The sequence below is a fragment of the Procambarus clarkii genome, chromosome 60 (assembly GCF_040958095.1).
Source record: "Procambarus clarkii isolate CNS0578487 chromosome 60, FALCON_Pclarkii_2.0, whole genome shotgun sequence".
Taxonomy (NCBI): domain Eukaryota; kingdom Metazoa; phylum Arthropoda; class Malacostraca; order Decapoda; family Cambaridae; genus Procambarus; species Procambarus clarkii.
The window spans coordinates 9707172-9725793 of NC_091209.1; the positions used below are offsets into that span (position 1 = coordinate 9707172).

General features: G+C 45.2%; 1 protein-coding gene across 7 annotated transcripts in view; it reads right to left on the bottom strand.

Annotated features, from left to right (window-relative positions):
- The window catches only part of Pka-C1 (Protein kinase, cAMP-dependent, catalytic subunit 1), an 894574-nt gene that overhangs the window by 561933 nt on the left and 314019 nt on the right, over positions 1-18622 (bottom strand). For 4 of the 7 annotated variants that reach the window (XM_069307458.1, XM_069307455.1, XM_069307457.1 and 1 more), the window contains exon 2: positions 16697-16714. The exons of the other annotated variants lie outside the window; for them this stretch is intronic. In XM_069307458.1, the coding sequence (XP_069163559.1) occupies positions 16697-16714 (18 nt within the window). The remainder of the gene's footprint in view (positions 1-16696; positions 16715-18622) is intronic. 7 annotated transcript variants of the gene reach the window in all.

An 18622-nucleotide genomic window follows, 5' to 3' on the forward strand; every position in this document is an offset into this window, starting at 1 on the left:
TAAATAATCGATAGCTGCTGTTGTAATTACCTGGTTGATACCTGGTTGATGGGGTTCTGGGAGTTCTACTCCCCAAGCCCGGTCCGAGGCCAGGCTTGACTTGTGAGAGTTTGGTCCACCAGGCTGTTGCTTGGAGCGGCCCGCAGGCCCACATACCCACCACAGCCCGGTTAGTCCGGCACTCCTCGGAGGAAACAATCTAGTTTCTTCTTGAAGATGTCCACTGTTGTTCCGGCAATATTTCTTATGCTTGCTGGGAGGACGTTGAACAACCGCGGACCTCTGATGTTTATACAGTGTTCTCTGATTGTGCCTATGGCACCTCTGCTCTTCACTGGTTCTATTCTGCATTTTCTTCCATATCGTTCACTCCAGTACGTTGTTATTTTACTGTGCAGATTTGGGACCTGGCCCTCCAGTATCTTCCATGTGTAGATTATTTTTATCTCTCTCGTCTCCTTTTTAGTGAGTACATTTGGAGGGCTTTGAAACGATCCCAATAATTTAGGTGCTTTATCTCGTCTATGCGTACCGTATATGTTCTCTGTATTCCCTCTATTTCAGCAATCACTCCTGCTCTGAAGGGGGAAGTGACTACTGAGCAGTACTCAAGACGGGACAACACAAGTGATTTGAAAGAGTACAACCATTGTGATGGGATCTCTGGATTTGAAAGTTCTCGTGATCTATCCGATCATTTTTCTGGCTGACGCAATATTTGCTTGGTTATGCTCCCTAAACGTTAGGTCGTCGGACATCATTATTCCCAAATCCTTGACATGCTGTTTTCCTACTAGGGGCAGATTCGATTGTGTTTTGTACCCTGTATTATGTTTCAGATCCTCATTTTTGCAATATCTGAATACCTGGAATTTATCACTGTTAAACATCATGTTATTTTCTGCTGCCCAGTCGAAAACTTTGTTAATATCTGTTTGTAGTTTTTCAATGTCTTCAGCAGAGGTAATTTTCATGCTGATTTTTGTATCATCTGCAAAGGATGACACGAAGCTGTGACTTGTATTTTTGTCTATATCCGATATGAGAATAAGGAACAGCAGTGGTGCAAGGACTGTACCTTGAGGTACAGAGCTTTTAACTGCACTCGGACTCGATTTTATTTGATTGATTGTTGATCTGTGTTTTGTTCGACAGGAAATTGAGTATCCAGCGTCCCACTCTACCAGTTATACCCATTGACTTCATCTTGTGTGCAATCACTCCATGGTCACATTTGTCGAATGCCTTTGCAAAGTCTGTGTATACAACATCTGGACTCTGTTTTTCTTCTAATGCCTCAGTGATTTTGTCGTAGTGGTCAAGTATCTGTGAGAGGCATGCTCTTCCAGCTCTAAATCCATGTTGGCCTGGATTGTGGAGGTCATTGGTCTCCATGAATCTAGTGACCTGACTCCTGATCACTCTCTCAAACACTTTTATTATGTGGGACGTTAGTGCAACTGGTCTATAATTCTTTGTCAATGCTTTGCTCCCTCCCTTATGCAGAGGGGCTATGTCTGCTGCTTTCAGTGCATCTGGTGTCTCCCCCGTGTCCAAGCTCTTCCTCCACACTATACTGAGTGCCTGTGCTACTGGCACCTTGCATTTCTTTATAAATATTGAATTCCATGAGTCTGTATCCGGGGCCGAGTGCATGGGCATATTGTCAATTTCTCTTTCAAAGTCTGCCACGCTCGTGTTGATATCAGTGATATTTACAGGGGTTTGGATATCACTCATAAAGAAGTTGTCTAGATCTTCTACTTTCATGCTGTGTATCGGAGTGCTAAACATGTCCTCATACTGCTTTTTTAGGATTTCGTTAATTTCTTTGTCATCTTCAGTGTATGAACCTTCACTAATACGAATAGGTCCAATACTGACGGTGGTTTTTGCTTTTGATTTAGCATATGTGAAGAAATATTTTGGGTTTTTCCTTATTTCTTGAATTGCTTTCTGTTCTAGTTGCCTTTCTTCAGTCTGATATGAATGCTTCAGTCTCTGTTCGATTTCTTCAATCTCCGTTTAAATTATTTCTTCTTTGTATGGAGAGTCGTGTCTGCTTAAGCATTTCCGTTAATTTCTTCCTTCTTCTGTAGTGTCGTCTGCGTTCTCTTTCTACACTGGAACTCTTTCTGGCTTTCCTCAAAGGAACATGTTTCAGACAGACTTCATATGCTTCAGAAGTCAGTATTTCTATTCCTTGTGTAGGATTTTTATTTCTTAGAACATTTTCCCAGTCTATCCTTTTATTATTAAAATTGAATTTATTGGATAACCATTCTCGCTTGTTGTTTCTCTTGGGCCTACTACCGTTATTAATGTTAGTTTGCACTTCAATGAGCTTGTGGTCCGAGTACGTAGTGTCTGAGACAGTAATGTCTCTGATTAGCTCATCATTGTTTGTGAATATCAGGTCCAGCGTGTTCTCGTTCCTAGTTGGTTCTGTAATCTGCTGACTGAGCGAGAATTTGTCACAGAATCTCAGTAGTTCTCTGACCTGTGGTTGGTTATTTCCAGGTTGATTTCCTGCTATAATGTTATTGTTTACTGTTCTCCATTTTAAACTGGGAAGATTGAAGTCTCCAAGGAAGATAATATCTGGCACTGGGTTTGATAGGTTATCAAGGATATTCTCTATTTTGTGGATCTGTTCGGTGAATTCCTCAACTGTTGCATCTGGCGGTTTGTATATTAAAATAATAATTAGATTTGCATTTTCTACCTTGATTCCAAGTACCTCTACCACCTCATTGGACGAGTTCAGGAGCTGTGTGCATGCCAGCTCCTCTTTAATACACAGACCTACTCCTCCACCGTCCAACAGTCCAACAGCCTGGTTGAACAACAGCCTGGTTGCCAGGCCTCCTGGCAACCAGGAGGCCTGGTCGACGACCGGGCCGCGGGGACGCTAAGCCCCGGAAGCACCTCAAGGTAACCTCCATTTGACCTAATTACTCTGATAATTGTTGATGATGATAACACTAATAATTGTTATTTTATTAACTCCACGTCTCTTCTCTATCTCACTCCCCCCTTCCCACAATCATCCTCACCCCCCCCCTGACTCACAATATTCCTCCCCCCTCCCCCCTGTCACCCCATCCTTCTCACTCAACTCCCCTCCCCCCCCCTGTCCCACAATAATCCTCCCTCCCACTCTCCCACGTTAATACTTCCACTCACGCCTCCGCTGGCCGAACCCTGTGGATGGTGAAGTCCTTTGGATGGTGAAGTCTTGTCGCCAGTCAGTCTTGGTGGAAGTAATGGTGACACTTCAAGTCCATCACTCATATTGATGGTGTGGTGGGGTTGGACAAGTATATGAGTGGGATTGGGTGGTTACAGATAGGAGCTGCCTCGTGTGGGCCAATAGGCCTTCTGCAGTTACCTTTGTTCTTATGTTCTTAGGCAGGTGGTGGTGTTCTGCACCACCTCTCCACCTCCCCAAGACAGGAAGTACCGCCTCCCCCGCTGCCAATACCAAAGTCAGGTCCAGGGGAGTATGCAAATGCACCCAATGGAAAAGCAAGACACGGACGGTAGAAACCTTTGCATCTGAGAGGTAGGAATGAGCTGAGGCTAGGGAGGGAGGAAGGGAGGGGATAGCGCAGTGAGAAGAAGTGGGGGATAAGGAAAGTTTGAGAAAGGATAGAGCAAGGAAAGGGGAAATAAGGTAAAGTGAAGATAAGGCTGAAAGGTTTGGAGTAGGCTTATAAGAGCTCTCCACCACGGGGGTCGTGAGACTACAGCCATTGTACTAACGTACTGACGTACTCTGTGTACGTCTGAGAGAGTGCTGACGTACAGCAACGTGCAACACCGATGCACGAACACGGTTCAACTACGTCTAACGAACGACATGCAAGCGAAGAGTCGCGTGCAGGAAAGATAAGATGGGAAGCTGGCAGAGTCACGTCATTCCACCCAAGATAAGATGTCACGCAGGTACCAAAGTTCCGAGCCGAATATATATGATGTCTTGCGCGTAAGGTCAAGTTCCTTGACATACAATCCACCGCGAGGGAAAAGTTCCTTGACATACAATCCACCGCGAGGGAAAAGTTCCTTGACATACATTCCACCGCGAGGGAAAAGTTCCTTGACATACAATCCACCGCGAGGGAAAAGTTCCTTAATGCCCCGAGAAGCTCAGACGCCTGGCAGAGTCAGTGCCCCTGGCGGCTTTCTAGTTTACAGAACAAACTAGTGAGTCAAACAAGTTATACACTAATAAAGAAAACAAGTTGGAAAGTAAAGGGAGTTGTGGATGCTGCAGCAAGTGGCAAGAGTCGGGAGAGGAAAGTGCAGAGAGATGCTCACGACTCAGAGGCTGGGCAACACTTCTCAGCCCTGGCTCGCCCCCACTCTCTCAAGTGCTGATAAATTTCACCACCACAAGTTTAGCGGCAGGCAGGCAGGCAGGCAGGCAGGCAGGCAGGCAGGCAGGCAGGCAGGCAGGCAGGCAGGCAGGCAGGCAGGCAGGCAGCCAGGCAGCCAGCCAGACAGCAAGCCAGCCAGCCAGCCAGGCAGGCAGGCAGGCAGGCAGGCAGGCAGGCAGGCAGGCAGGCAGACAGCCAGGCAGCCAGCCAGGCAGCCAGCCAGCCAGACAGCAAGCCAGCCAGCCAGCCAGCCAGGCAGGCAGGCAGGCAGGCAGGCAGGCAGGCAGGCAGGCAGGCAGGCAGGCAGGCAGGCAGGCAGACAGCCAGGCAGCCAGCCAGGCAGCCAGCCAGCCAGACAGCAAGCCAGCCAGCCAGCCAGCCAGCCAGGCAGGCAGCCAGGCAGGCAGGCAGCCAGCCAGCCAGCCAGCCAGCCAGCCAGCCAGACAGCCAGCCAGCCAGACAGCAAGCCAGCCAGCCAGCCAGCCAGCCAGGCAGGCAGCCAGGCAGGCAGACAGCCAGCCAGCCAGCCAGCCAGCCAGCCAGACAGCCAGCCAGCCAGCCAGCCAGCCAGCCAGCCAGGCAGGCAGCCAGGCAGGCAGGCTACACCTTCTCTATTACAAGTGGTGTCATATCTAAATATTACAAACGCAAGCCTCAAAATTACACAAGATTTACTTAAGAGTTTTACAATGTTTTTCATATTTTTAATTACGATAATTGCTGTGACCGCTCCCCCCCCCCCCTCAGTACCTGGTCAACATATATATACAGGAACATACGCACATGTTCACCTTTGGTTAAATATAATGATATACTATAAAATCAACTATTTATATTCTTTTTATTCACCTGCAAATATATACAAATCAAATATATATTAAGGAAAATAATGTAAGAATATGTATGTAGTGGCCAAGGAACACGACGCTTGTCAGTCAAGGTTAAGGGGCCAGTGTATATTCAATACACTGGGGTCGTAACACAGCTCAAAGCTGTGAAAATTATACACACACATACAGCTTCAGCCGGCGGCGTCCTTGAACAAGCAGGACCTCACCCCCTCATCCCCGTCTTTTCCCAGGGGTGTGGGTATGAAGCACACAGCAGTGTGTGTGTGTGTGTGTGTGTGTGTGTGTGTGTGTGTGTGTGTGTGTGTGTGTGTGTGTACTACCCCCCCCCCCCCCCCCCCCACACACACACACGATGTACAGACCAGCTGCGTGTAAAGTATACTACAGGCGTAAATCTGTGCCTGCAAGTTCTGCACAAGATATAGTGCTGTACTCTGGATAATAAATCCTTCACGCTTGCCACACAGGTCTTGTAAACTATTTACCCCACATTTATAACATACAATAGTGGTGTAAATGTTGCTTCTGGGTGGATATTACTCTTAATATAATTATATTATTTATATAAACACTGAACGTCATGTTTCCAGTATGTCGCATTCTAAAAGATAATCACTACTTTGGGCACCTACAGGTGTGGGCACCTATAGGTGTGGGCACCTACAGGTGTGGGCACCTATAGGTGTGGGCACCTACAGGTGTGGGCACCTACGACACTTGGTGGTAATCTTGCATTTGTGTTGCTCACGTGGCCTCACAAAGTGAGGGGTGATTTGATGAAATAACTATGCCCAAGATTACCACCAAGTGCCGTCGGGACGGTGGGAGGAAATAGCCTCGGATACCATCGTCTTTTGTCCAGTCGCGGTTGGTCGAGTGGTTAAGGTTAAGGTACCATGTACACCAGTTGCTTCGAGTTACTTCTGGGGTGTGGAGTTTTCAGTCACATATATGCTTGGGAACCATTCAAGCTTGTTTGCATATATATATATATATATATATATATATATATATATATATATATATATATATATATATATATATATCTTACATGGTCATGAACAACTTTCTGTTCAGGCTTCCGAAGGTAATTCGTATGTTATCTAAGTTAGAATGTTCTGCTGAGGATACCTGTTAGAATTGAGCCTCAGGTGAGAGCCTCAGGTGAGAGCCTCAGGTGAGAGCCTCAGGTGTGAGCCTCAGGTGAGAGCCTCAGGTGAGAGCCTCAGGTGAGAGCCTCAGGTGAGAGCCTCAGGTGAGAGCCTCAAGTGTGAGCCTCAGGTGAGAGCCTCAGGTGAAAGCCTCAGGTGAAAGCCTCAGGTGAGAGCCTCAGGTGTGAGCCTCAGGTGAGAGCCTCAGGTGAGAGCCTCAGGTGAGGCTCCTAACTTAACCTCCCTAGGCCAAATACACGCTATATGAGGCCTAATATAGCACATATATGCACCATACTAGGCCTACGATTTGTTTGGTTCCTGTTTAGCTTTATTTTGATCAGACTCTATAAAGTGAATAGTTGCAAATTCTACCATCTAACTGCCTTTGACGTCAGTATATGCAACATGGTCCACACAGGTACGTAAAAAGTGCTATGTAAACACGAGCGTGGATTAAATTTCAACCTCCAAGTTATGTCTCGAACTGATTCTTGGAGGGATTACTCTCAGGTGGTGCCCGGCCTGGTGCCCGGCCTGGTGCCCGGGAAGTCTCTGACCAAAACAGCAGGAAGGAGGTGGATGTTCTGAACACTGGGAGGATGCGGAGGCTCAAGTTTGCTCAAGTTAATATGTGGGTGTGAAGGAGGGTGGGAGGTGGGGGGGTGTTAGGTGGGTGTAAGTGGGGGGTGTAGGTGGGCGGCGGAGGGTGGTGGGAAGGGGAGTGGTGCTCACCAGCACTACACTCACTATAAATAGGAGAGGGGCGGGCAGTTTAGGCAGTAACACGAGGCTTGAGTCAACACAGAGAGCAACAGGCAGGGTGCATGTGCTCCCCCCCCCCCCCAACCCACCTCCAACTCTAAATCCCCCCCCTTCCCCATGCTCTCACTAATCCCCTGCTCTATTGCTATTCCCCTCTCTCTCTCCCCACTCCCTATTTCATCCCTAGTCTCCCTCACACACCTGAGCATCTCATCCCTAGTCTCTCTCACACACCTGAGCATCTCATCGCCAGCCTCCCTCACACACCTGTACTCTTTTACCTTCTTTTTTCCCCTTCTCCCTGCTCCTCCTGTAATCCCTCCTCCCCCACACTTCCTCCCAGCTCCTATAATCCCTCTTCCCCTACACTTCCTCCCTGCTCCTCCTTTAATCCCTCCTCCCCCACACTTCCTCCCAAATCCTCCTGTAATCCCTCCTCCCCCACACTTCCTCCCAGCTCCTCCTGTAATCCCTCCACCCCCACACTTCCTCCCAGCTCCTCCTGTAATCCCTCCTCCCCCACACTTCCTCCCAGCTCCTCCTGTAATCCCTCCTCCCCCACACTTCCTCCCAGCTCGTCCTGTAATCCCTCCTCCCCCACACTTCCTCTCTGGACTCTCAACACTGTTGACACTCTCGTCTTGGCGCTTTATCACTCTTATATTTCCTCGCTATGTTGCACAGTCATCTCGCCTCGCTATGTTGCACAGTCATCTCGCCTCGCTATGTTGCACAGTCATCTCTCCTCGCTATGTTGCACAGTCTCATCGCCTCGCTATGTTGCACAGTCATCTCGCCTCGCTATGTTGCACAGTCATCTCGCCTCGCTATGTTGCACAGTCTCATCGCCTCGCTATGTTGCACAGTCTCATCGCCTCGCTATGTTGCACAGTCATCTCGCCTCGCTATGTTGCACAGTCATCTCGCCTCGCTATGTTGCACAGTCTCATCGCCTCGCTATGTTGCACAGTTATCTCGCCTCGCTATGTTGCACAGTCATCTCGCCTCGCTATGTTGCACAGTCTCATCGCCTCGCTATGTTGCACAGTTATCTCGCCTCGCCATGTTGCACAGTCTCATCGCCTCACCATGTTGCACAGTCTCATCGCCTCGCCATGTTGCAGTGCAGTGACATCCCAGCATGTCCTCCATAATACAATGACATCCCAACATGTCACCATAATACAGTGACATCCCAGCATGTCCCCATAATACAGTGACATCCCAACATGTCCCCATAATACAGTGACATCCCAGCATGTCCCCATAATACAGTGCCATCCCAACATGTCCCCATAATACAGTGACATCCCAACATGTCCCCATAATACAGTGACATCCCAACATGTCCCCATAATACAGTGACATCCCAGCATGTCCCCATAATACAGTGACATCCCAGCATGTCCCCATAATACAGTGACATCCCAACATGTCCCCATAATACAGTGACATCCCAACATGTCCCCATAATACAGTGACATCCCAACATGTCCCCATAATACAGTGACATCCCAACATGTCCCCATAATACAGTGACATCCCAGCATGTCCCCATAATACAGTGACATCCCAACATGTCCCCATAATACAGTGACATCCCAGCATGTCCCCATAATACAGTGACATCCCAACATGTCCCCATAATACAGTGACATCCCAACATGTCCCCATAATACAGTGACATCCCAGCATGTCCCCATAATACAGTGACATCCCAACATGTCCCCATAATACAGTGACATCCCAACATGTCCCCATAATACAGTGACATCTCAGCATGTCCCCATAATACAGTGACATCCCAACATGTCCCCATAATACAGGGACATCCCAGCATGTCCCCATAATACAGTGACATCCCAGCATGTCCCCATAATACAGTGACATCCCAGCATGTCCTCCATAATACAGTGACATCCCAACATGTCCCCATAATACAGTGACATCCCAACATGTCCCCATAATACAGTGACATCCCAGCATGTCCCCATAATACAGTGACATCCCAACATGTCCCCATAATACAGTGACATCCCAGCATGTCCTCCATAATACAGTGACATCCCAGCATGTCCCCATAATACAGTGACATCCCAGCATGTCCCCATAATACAGTGACATCCCAGCATGTCCTCCATAATACAGTGACATCGCCTCCAACTCTGGGGCGACATGGACGCAGCATAATGCTGCCAAAACGATGTCAGAGGCAGCGGCAGCGTGCCAATACAAGCTTGCGCAACACCAGGATTAAACATTTAAGCTGGCAGCAAAAGCATTTCCCTCTCTTTGACTTAGATTTAGAAACTCGTGGTCATTGGGCACGTGCTCAGGGGGTCAAGGCTGGCCACGGCGGTGGCTAATGCCTCCGTGCCCACACATTAAGTATCAGGGGGCACCAAGGTGGTGACTTACATCTCAGTAAGTATCAGGGAAAAGGGACTTCACCAACGAGAAGTCCCTTGGCACACCAGTGGCACCAGGGACAAGTCCCTTGGCACTCCAGTGGCACCAGGGACAACTCCCTTGGCACTCCAGTGGCACCAGGGACAAGTCCCTTGGCACTCCAGTGGCACCAGGGACAAGTCCCTTGGCACTCCAGTGGGACCGGTCTATTTAAGCCTTCCCTCTGTTATTGTTCCAATAACCACACTGTAATCATTGTCAACTACAGCCTGTGAGTACATCACAGCGCTGGACCAACACGATACCGTCGCCAGTGTAGGGAAAACGGGTGTTTAACAACGGGGCCTGACGGCTGAGTGAACAGCGCTCGGGATTCGAAGTCCTAAGGTTCCGGGTTCGATCTCCTGCGGAGGCGAAAACAAATGGACAGAGTTTCTTGCACTCTGATTCTCCTGCTCACCCAGCAGTAAATAGGTACCTTTGAGTTAGACAGCTGCTATGGACTGCTTCCTAAGGGTGTGTAACAAAATGGAGGCCTGGTCGAGGACCGGGCCGCAGGGACGCTAAGCCCCGAAATCCTCTAAAGAAAACCTCAAGATAAGAAGATGCCTTCTTATCTTATTTTATCTTGCTTTAAGGATTGTAATTGTCAAATTTATCTACTTGGTGTTCTTGGGGGGAACACAGTGATAAGATGCTCAGGTGAGACGTGAACCCCAGCGATGGGTGACGTAAAAAGGGATTTCGACGTGGATTCAAAATGTAACTTATTTAAAAATATTCTTCTAAGCAAAGCACAGGAACGTAGTATACCATACAAATTGAATAGATCGAATACTAATGACCCGAGATGGATAACAAAGGATCTGAAGAACCTTATAGGTAGAAAGAGAGCTTGTTACAAAAGGATTAAGAATGGGGAAGTCAGTTTAGAACAAGAATTCGTCCAACTGGTTAGAAATGTTAAAAAAAAAAAAGATAAGAAGGGCAAAAAGAAACTAAGAAGTTCGCATAGCAGGGCAAGCAAAGACAAATCCTAAAGGGTTTTCTCAATTATATCGAACAAAAATTAGGGAAAGGATTGGTCCATTAAAAACTGAGACAGGTCAGATAACTGATAATGACGAAGAGATGAGTAGTATTTTTAATAAATATTTTATATCTGTATTTACTAAAGAGGAACTTAACAATATGTCTTCAGCCTAACAAGTCTATGTGGGTGGGGACGAGGACAGGTTGACTAGTTTAGCAGTTACCAGGGAGGATGTTCTTAAACAAATAGTGAAATTGAAGCCAAACAAATCCCCGGGGCCGGACGAAGTGTTTGCCAGGGTGCTTAAAGAATGCAAAGAGGAGCTTAGCGAGCCACTGTCTACCATATTGAATAAATCATTAAGAGTCAGGCAGAGTGCCAGAGTCATGGAAGGTTGCTAATGTGGTACCAATTTTTAAGAAAGGAGATAGATCACTTGCGTCAAACTATCGGTCAATTAGCCTAAAGTCTATTGTGGGAAAGTTACTTGAATCGATAACTGCAAATACCATTCGTCTTCATCTTGAAAAAAAAAATAATAAATGATTCACAACATGGTTTTACAAATGGCCGTTCATGTTTAACAAGTTTGCTATTATTTTATTCCAGCATAGTTGAGGCAGTTGATAGTGGTAAGGTTTGTGATGTTGTGTACCTTGACTTTAACAAAGTTTTTGATACAGTGCCACATGAAAGACTGATTAAAAAGATAGAGGCTCATGGTATTGGGGGTGCTATAAGAACATAAGAACATAAGAACAAAGGTAACTGCAGAAGGCCTATTGGCCCATACGAGGCAGCTCCTATTCTATAACCACCCAATCCCACTCATATACTTGTCCAACCCGTGCTTGAAACAATCGAGGGACCCCACCTCCACAATGTTACGCGGCAATTGGTTCCACAAATCAACAACCCTGTTACTGAACCAGTATTTACCCAAGTCTTTCCTAAATCTAAACTTATCCAATTTATATCCATTGTTTCGTGTTCTGTCCTGTGTTGATACTTTTAATACCCTATTAATATCCCCCCGGTTATGTCCATTCATCCACTTGTAAACCTCTATCATGTCACCCCTAACTCTTCGCCTTTCCAGTGAATGCAACTTAAGCTTTGTTAATCTTTCTTCATATGAAAGATTTCTAATTTGGGGAATTAACTTAGTCATCCTACGCTGGACACGTTCAAGTGAATTTATATCCATTCTATAATATGGCGACCAAAACTGAACTGCATAATCTAAATGGGGCCTAACTAGAGCAAGATATAGCTTGAGAACCACACCAGGTGTCTTGTTACTAACGCTGCGATTAATAAATCCAAGTGTCCGATTTGCCTTATTACGAACATTTATGCATTGATCCTTTTGTTTTAAATTCTTACTAATCATAACTCCCAGATCCCTTTCGCAATCCGACTTCGCAATCACAACACCATCTAGCTCGTATCTTGTAACTCTATCATCATTACCTAACCTCAGAACTTTACATTTATCAGCATTAAACTGCATCTGCCAATCCTTTGACCATTTCAAAACCCTATCTAGATCAACTTGAAGTGATAGTGAGTCCTCCTCCGAATTAATTTCCCTACCGATTTTCGTATCATCGGCAAATTTGCAAATGTTGCTACTCAAACCTGAATCTAAATCATTTATATATATTATAAACAACAGAGGTCCCAGGACAGAGCCTTGAGGCACTCCACTTACAACATTTTCCCACTCTGACTTGATTCCATTTATACTAACTCTCTGTTTCCTTTGGTATAGCCATGCCCTAATCCAGCTTAATATAGCACCCCCAATACCATGAGACTCTATTTTTTTAATCAGTCTTTCATGTGGCACTGTATCAAAAGCTTTGCTAAAGTCAAGGTATACAACATCGCAATCCTTACCACTATCAACTGCCTCAACAATGCTAGAATAAAAAGATAACAAATTTGTTAAACATGAACGGCCATTTATAAAACCATGTTGCGACTCAATTATTAATTTATGTTTTTCAAGATGAAGACGAATTTTATTTGCTATTATAGATTCGAGTAACTTTCCCACAATAGACGTTAGGCTAATTGGTCGATAGTTAGACGCAAGTGATCTATCTCCTTTCTTAAAAACTGGTATCACATTAGCAACTTTCCAAAACTCTGGCACTCTGCCTGACTCTATTGATTTATAAGAACATAAGAACATAAGAACAAAGGTAACTGCAGAAGGCCTATTGGCCCATACGAGGCAGCTCCTATTCTATAACCACCCAATCCCACTCATATACTTGTCCAACCCGTGCTTGAAACAATCGAGGGACCCCACCTCCACAATGTTACGCGGCAATTGGTTCCACAAATCAACAACCCTGTTACTGAACCAGTATTTACCCAAGTCTTTCCTAAATCTAAACTTATCCAATTTATATCCATTGTTTCGTGTTCTGTCCTGTGTTGATACTTTTAATACCCTATTAATATCCCCCCGGTTATGTCCATTCATCCACTTGTAAACCTCTATCATGTCACCCCTAACTCTTCGCCTTTCCAGTGAATGCATATTTATTAAATATGGTTGACAGTGGGTCACAAAGCTCCTCTTTGCATTCTTTAAGCACCCTAGCAAACACTTCATCCGGCCCTGGGGATTTGTTTGGTTTGAGTTTTACTATTTGTTTAAGAACATCCTCCCTGGTAACTGCTAAACTCGTCAACCTGTCCTCGTCCCCACCCACATAGACTTGTTCGGCTGAAGGCATATTGTTAAGTTCCTCTTTAGTAAATACAGATACAAAATATTTATTAAAAATACTACTCATCTCTTCATCACTATCTGTTATTTGACCTGTCTCAGTTTTTAATGGACCTATCCTTTCCCTAGTCTTAGTACGATATAACTGAAAAAACCCTTTAGGATTTGTCTTTGCTTGCCCTGCTATGCGAACTTCATAGTTTCTTTTTGCTTTCCTTATCTCTTTTTTAACATTTCTAACCAGTTGTACGAATTCCTGTTCTAAAGTGACCTCCCCATTTTTAATCCTTTTGTACCAAGCTCTCTTTTTACCTATAAGGTTCTTCAAATTCTTTGTTATCCACTTTGGGTCATTAGTATACGATCTATTCAATTTGTATGGTATACTACGTTCCTGTGCTTTGTTTAGAATATTCTTAAATAAGTTATATATTGAATCCACATCGAAATCCCCATTTAAGTCACCTATCGCTGGGTTCATGTCTCGCTCCAAGACCGGCCCACACCCCATACCCAAGCCTTTCCAATCAATTTGACCCAAAAAATTTCTTAGGCTATTAAAATCAGCTTTTCGAAAATCTGGCACTTTAACAGAATTTTCTCCTACTGGTCTATTCCATTCTATGCTAAATCTGATTTCTTTGTGATCACTGCTCCCTAGCTCACTCCCTATTTCGATGTCATTAATTTGCGTTTCCCTGTTAGTTAACACTAAATCTAAAATATTATTTTCCCGTGTTGGTTCCTTAATGTGTTGCGTAAGAAAGCAATCGTCAATTAATTCTAGAAAATCTTCTGCTTCACTATTCCCTGTTTTGTTCAACCAGTTTATTCCGCTAAAATTAAAGTCACCCATGACATAAATACTGTTAGATCTAGATGCTCTAGATATTTCATCCCATAGATGCTTTGCTTCCATTCTGTCTAAATTTGGTGGCCTATATATTACTCCTATTATAATATTATTAGCTTTTTCGTTTAATTCAATCCAAATAGTTTCTGTGTGTGGCTCTGTTTTGATTCCCTCTTTGAGACTACATTTCAAATTGTCCCTAACATATATGGCTACTCCACCTCCTCGTCTAATATATCTATCTGTGTGAAATAGTTTAAATCCATATATTTGATATTCAGCTAATAGTTCTCTATTTTCTACATTCATCCACGTTTCGGTAAGTGCAATAATAGCTATTTTTTCTGTGCAGACAAGAGCATTTAATTCGTTAATTTTATTTCTTAGACTTCTACTGTTAGTGTAATATACCCTAAGTGAATTGTTATTTTGCGGACCTTCTCTTTCCCTGATCGTTTTGCCAATTCCTTTCTCCCACAAACACATACTTTTATTACCTCCTTCCTCCAAATCAATTCCCATACCTCTATCTACTAACAGTTTAAACCCAAACAAACACCTCTAACCACTTCTTCTAGCGAGTTCGCAACAGCAACAACCCCAGCTCTCGATAGATGCACCCCATCACGAGCATACATTTCATTTCTTCCATAGAAGTGTTCCCAGTTGTCTATGAAAGATATTGCATAGACTATATTAAGTTGGATTAGGGCATGGCTGTACCAAAGGAAACAGAGAGTTAGTATAAATGGGGTTAAGTCAGAGTGGGAAAATGTTGTAAGTGGAGTGCCTCAAGGCGGTGTCCTGGGACCTCCGTTATTCATATTATACATAAATTATTTAAATTCAGGTTTGAGCAGCAATATTTGCAAATTTGCCGATGAAACAAAAATCAGGAGGGAAAATAAACACAGAAAAAGTTTCACTATCACTTCAAGATGATCTAAATAGGGTTTGAAATGGTCAAAAAATTGGCAGATGCAGATTAATGCTGACAAATGTAAGGTTTGATGATAGAGTTACAAGGTACAAGCTAGATGGATGTTAAGATTGCGAAGTCGGATTGTGAAAGAGATCTGCGAGTTATGATTATTAAGAATTTAAAACCAAAAAATCAATGCATAACTGTTCGTAATAAGGCAAATAGGACACTGGGATTTAGTAATCGTAGTGTTAGTAACAAGACACCTGGTGTTGTTCTTCAGCTATATCTTGCTCTGGTTAGGCCCCATTTATATTGTGTAGTTCAGTTTTGGTCGCCGTACTATAGAATGGATATAAATTCACTAGAACGTGTCCAGCGTTGGATGACAAAGTTAATTCCTCAGATTAGAAACTTGTCATATGAAGAAAAATTGACAAAGTTTAAATTACATTCTCTAGAAAGGCGAAGAATTAGGTGTCATGATAGAGGTGTAGAAGTAGATGAATGGCCATAACAAGGGGGACATTAATAGGGTATTAAAAGTATCAACACAAGACAAAACACGAAACAATGGGTATAAATTAGATAAGTTTTGAAAGACATGGGTAAATACTGGTTCGGTAACAGGGTTGTTGATTTGTGGAACTAATTACCGCGTACCGTGGTGGAGGTGGGGTCTCTTGATTGTTTCAAGCGCGGGTTGGACAAGTATATGAGTGGGATTGGGTGGTTATAAATAGGAGCTGCCTCGTATGGGCCAATAGGCCTTCTGCAGTTACCTTTGTTCTTATGTTATTCTAAATATGTGCGAGTGCGTATATGTTACTACGCCCAAGTGTAGTTACAGCATGGAAACTACACAACGCTCTCTTAGACATCAGTCACACACAAGCACACACGCACCAGTAGAAGAACTCCCAGAACCTCGGTTCAGGTACAGTTCAGGTACAGCGTAGAGAGTGATGGAAGAAATAACCAAAATCTGGCACTCTTACATCAAAATACCAAGAGCACTTAATTTGGAAAACATCTTCACCAAAAGTCCACTCCGGGCTCACCATAGCCCGTGCTACTTGGAACTGTTCGTTCCCAGTAGCAGAATCTAAAACCTACATCTAATCTAAATCTAAAAATCTAAATCTGAAGCTAAAAACAACAAGAAATCTTCACCAACTGGCCGGATACACAGAGCAAGATCAAAGCCAAAACCTGTGCTTTAATCTTGCGAGTAATGCGTTTGGTCTCCGTCCTCCAAATGATCTTCCACCGAGGGTTTAGGTAAGATTAGTAAGCATGCCGGACTAAACCATACTCACTCTCATAATGTTCCTGCCCAATTTCATCTCTGTGAAGAATGAACTGACCTGAGAGAGAGAGAGAGAGAGAGAGAGAGAGAGAGAGAGAGAGAGAGAGAGAGAGAGAGAGAGAGAGAGAGAGAGAGACGTGTATTCTGTCTTGGGGCTTTAATTATTATAGTTAAACACACACACCCACACACACACACACACAGTACAGCTCACCACTGCGGGGAAGGCGCTCACTGGCCCGGGCCCGGGGCTGCTACACCGGCCGTCACCTCACCTGCAAGAAGATATGTTCCTAAGATTAATAGTAAATTGACCTTAATTCCCGCTTCACGCACCACGAGGGCGAAGCTTTAGTGCATGAACATAAATATGAGGCTTGCATGACTGTAAGTAGCATATCATACTGCGATATATCACATACCTACACAAATATAATACAGTTTACCCAGTCATTATCAGCATGTTGGGGGTCGAGATAATTTGTGTGAGATAATTACGTGTTTAGATAAGTTGCCAGGAAGACCTTAGTTAGTGATATCTCAGCCGCTTCAAAGAACCCCCTTTGTTATCCTCTCGTTATCCCCCCCCCCTCATCCTCTACCACCCCTTGGGAGAGGGGGGAGAGGTACGTTGAGTACAGTGCGTTGAGTACCTCACTCCTGAACAAATCCACAAGGGCCGTGACGAGGATTCGAACCTGCGTCCGGGAGCATCCTAGACATTGCCTTAATCGACTGAGCTACGACAGTACCTCACTGGTACTCAGCAATCACTGGTGGTCACTGGGAGAAGGGACATGAAGATCACTATGCCAGTAGCCTGAGCCTTGTTGTGTACGTCATGATGCTAATGTTTAGTTGGTTTAGATTCAGCTACTCAAAACAAAACCTTCCAAGTAGCAGGCGCTATGGTGAGTGGCGGCTCTTGTGCCCCATTATCTGTACCAATAGCTCATACTGCCCCCATTACGGGCTCGCCATAGCCCGTGCAACTTTGAACTTTTGTTTTGTTTCTAATCTTAAACAACAAGAAGCTGATACTGGAGATGGATGGGGGGTCTTCATGGTGGATACCAGCCCTGGAGGGCTGGTTGTACCAGTTATGGAACTGGTGGGTTAGTCGAGCTCTAGCTCTTATGTTTTTTCTTTGGCTGAGACGTGCTATCGTTGGAGTTTGGTGAGGTGGCCTCCATGACGTCTTGTTCCGAGTAGGTGTCGTATTTGTAGTGCGGCGGTGGAGCTCTTATTAAGATTTCCTCGTCTGAGAAGTCTGTAACATCCGTAGTGTTGGTGGTTTTGTCTTTCGTCTCGCAGCCTGAGGTAAAGTCAAGTGTCGTGGATTAGTGGTAGAAGCACAAATTGGTATTTGTAGACAGCACGTCTGCTAGCGCGGCTGCTGAGATGGTGACGGTGTGTTGGGAGCTGGAGAGGGAAACACCTCTGTACCACCGAGGTCTTGAGTGGTTCTGGAGTCTGTGTTGAGATCAACCTCATGGTCGTCCTGGTGGTAGTCTCCGGAGTGGTAGTGGAGGCGGTGACACGCGTCCGGGCCGTTGGTTAGGTACAGTGCGTTGAGTTCCTTGATGAATCGTTGATTGTCTGGTCCAGCAAGCCTCTCCGCTAGTGGAATAAGACCAGGGGATAATGTCTGCACGTGATGCAGGGGACTGTTAGGGTGCTGGTTAGTGCTTAGGTCCCCAGTGTGGAGGCCGGGTGGCCTGTTGGGAGGAGCCAGTGTTTGGTAGGACTGGGAAGTCTTCTGGTGGGAGCTGAGGTGGTGGGTTTGGTGCCGGTGGCTCCAGCGGTGGAAGCAGGTTTGACTTTATTGGATTCAGCAAACTGGATCCTGATGATTTCCCACCGCGAGGGCAGCGGTGGGAAATTGTAGGGTGATTGCCGCTGCAGAGCAGGAAGCAATGGGTTTTTGACTTGCAGATGGAGTAATGATGGTCCTGGACGCAAAGGCTGCACTTCTGGACAGGTGCTGACACTTGTTGGTGGGGTGAGAGTAATCGTAGCACTGAAAGCATTGTTGGACTCGTCCCTTTTTCACTTAGATGGCTGGAATCTTGATGACGAAGCAGTGGAGACCGTGTGTGGCAGCCTGGTTGGCTGTGGCTAAGGTAGTGAAGGATATCTTCATGGTGGGCCGCTTGTCGTCGTCGGTATAACTGCTGCAGAATATAATATCGAATCCCCCC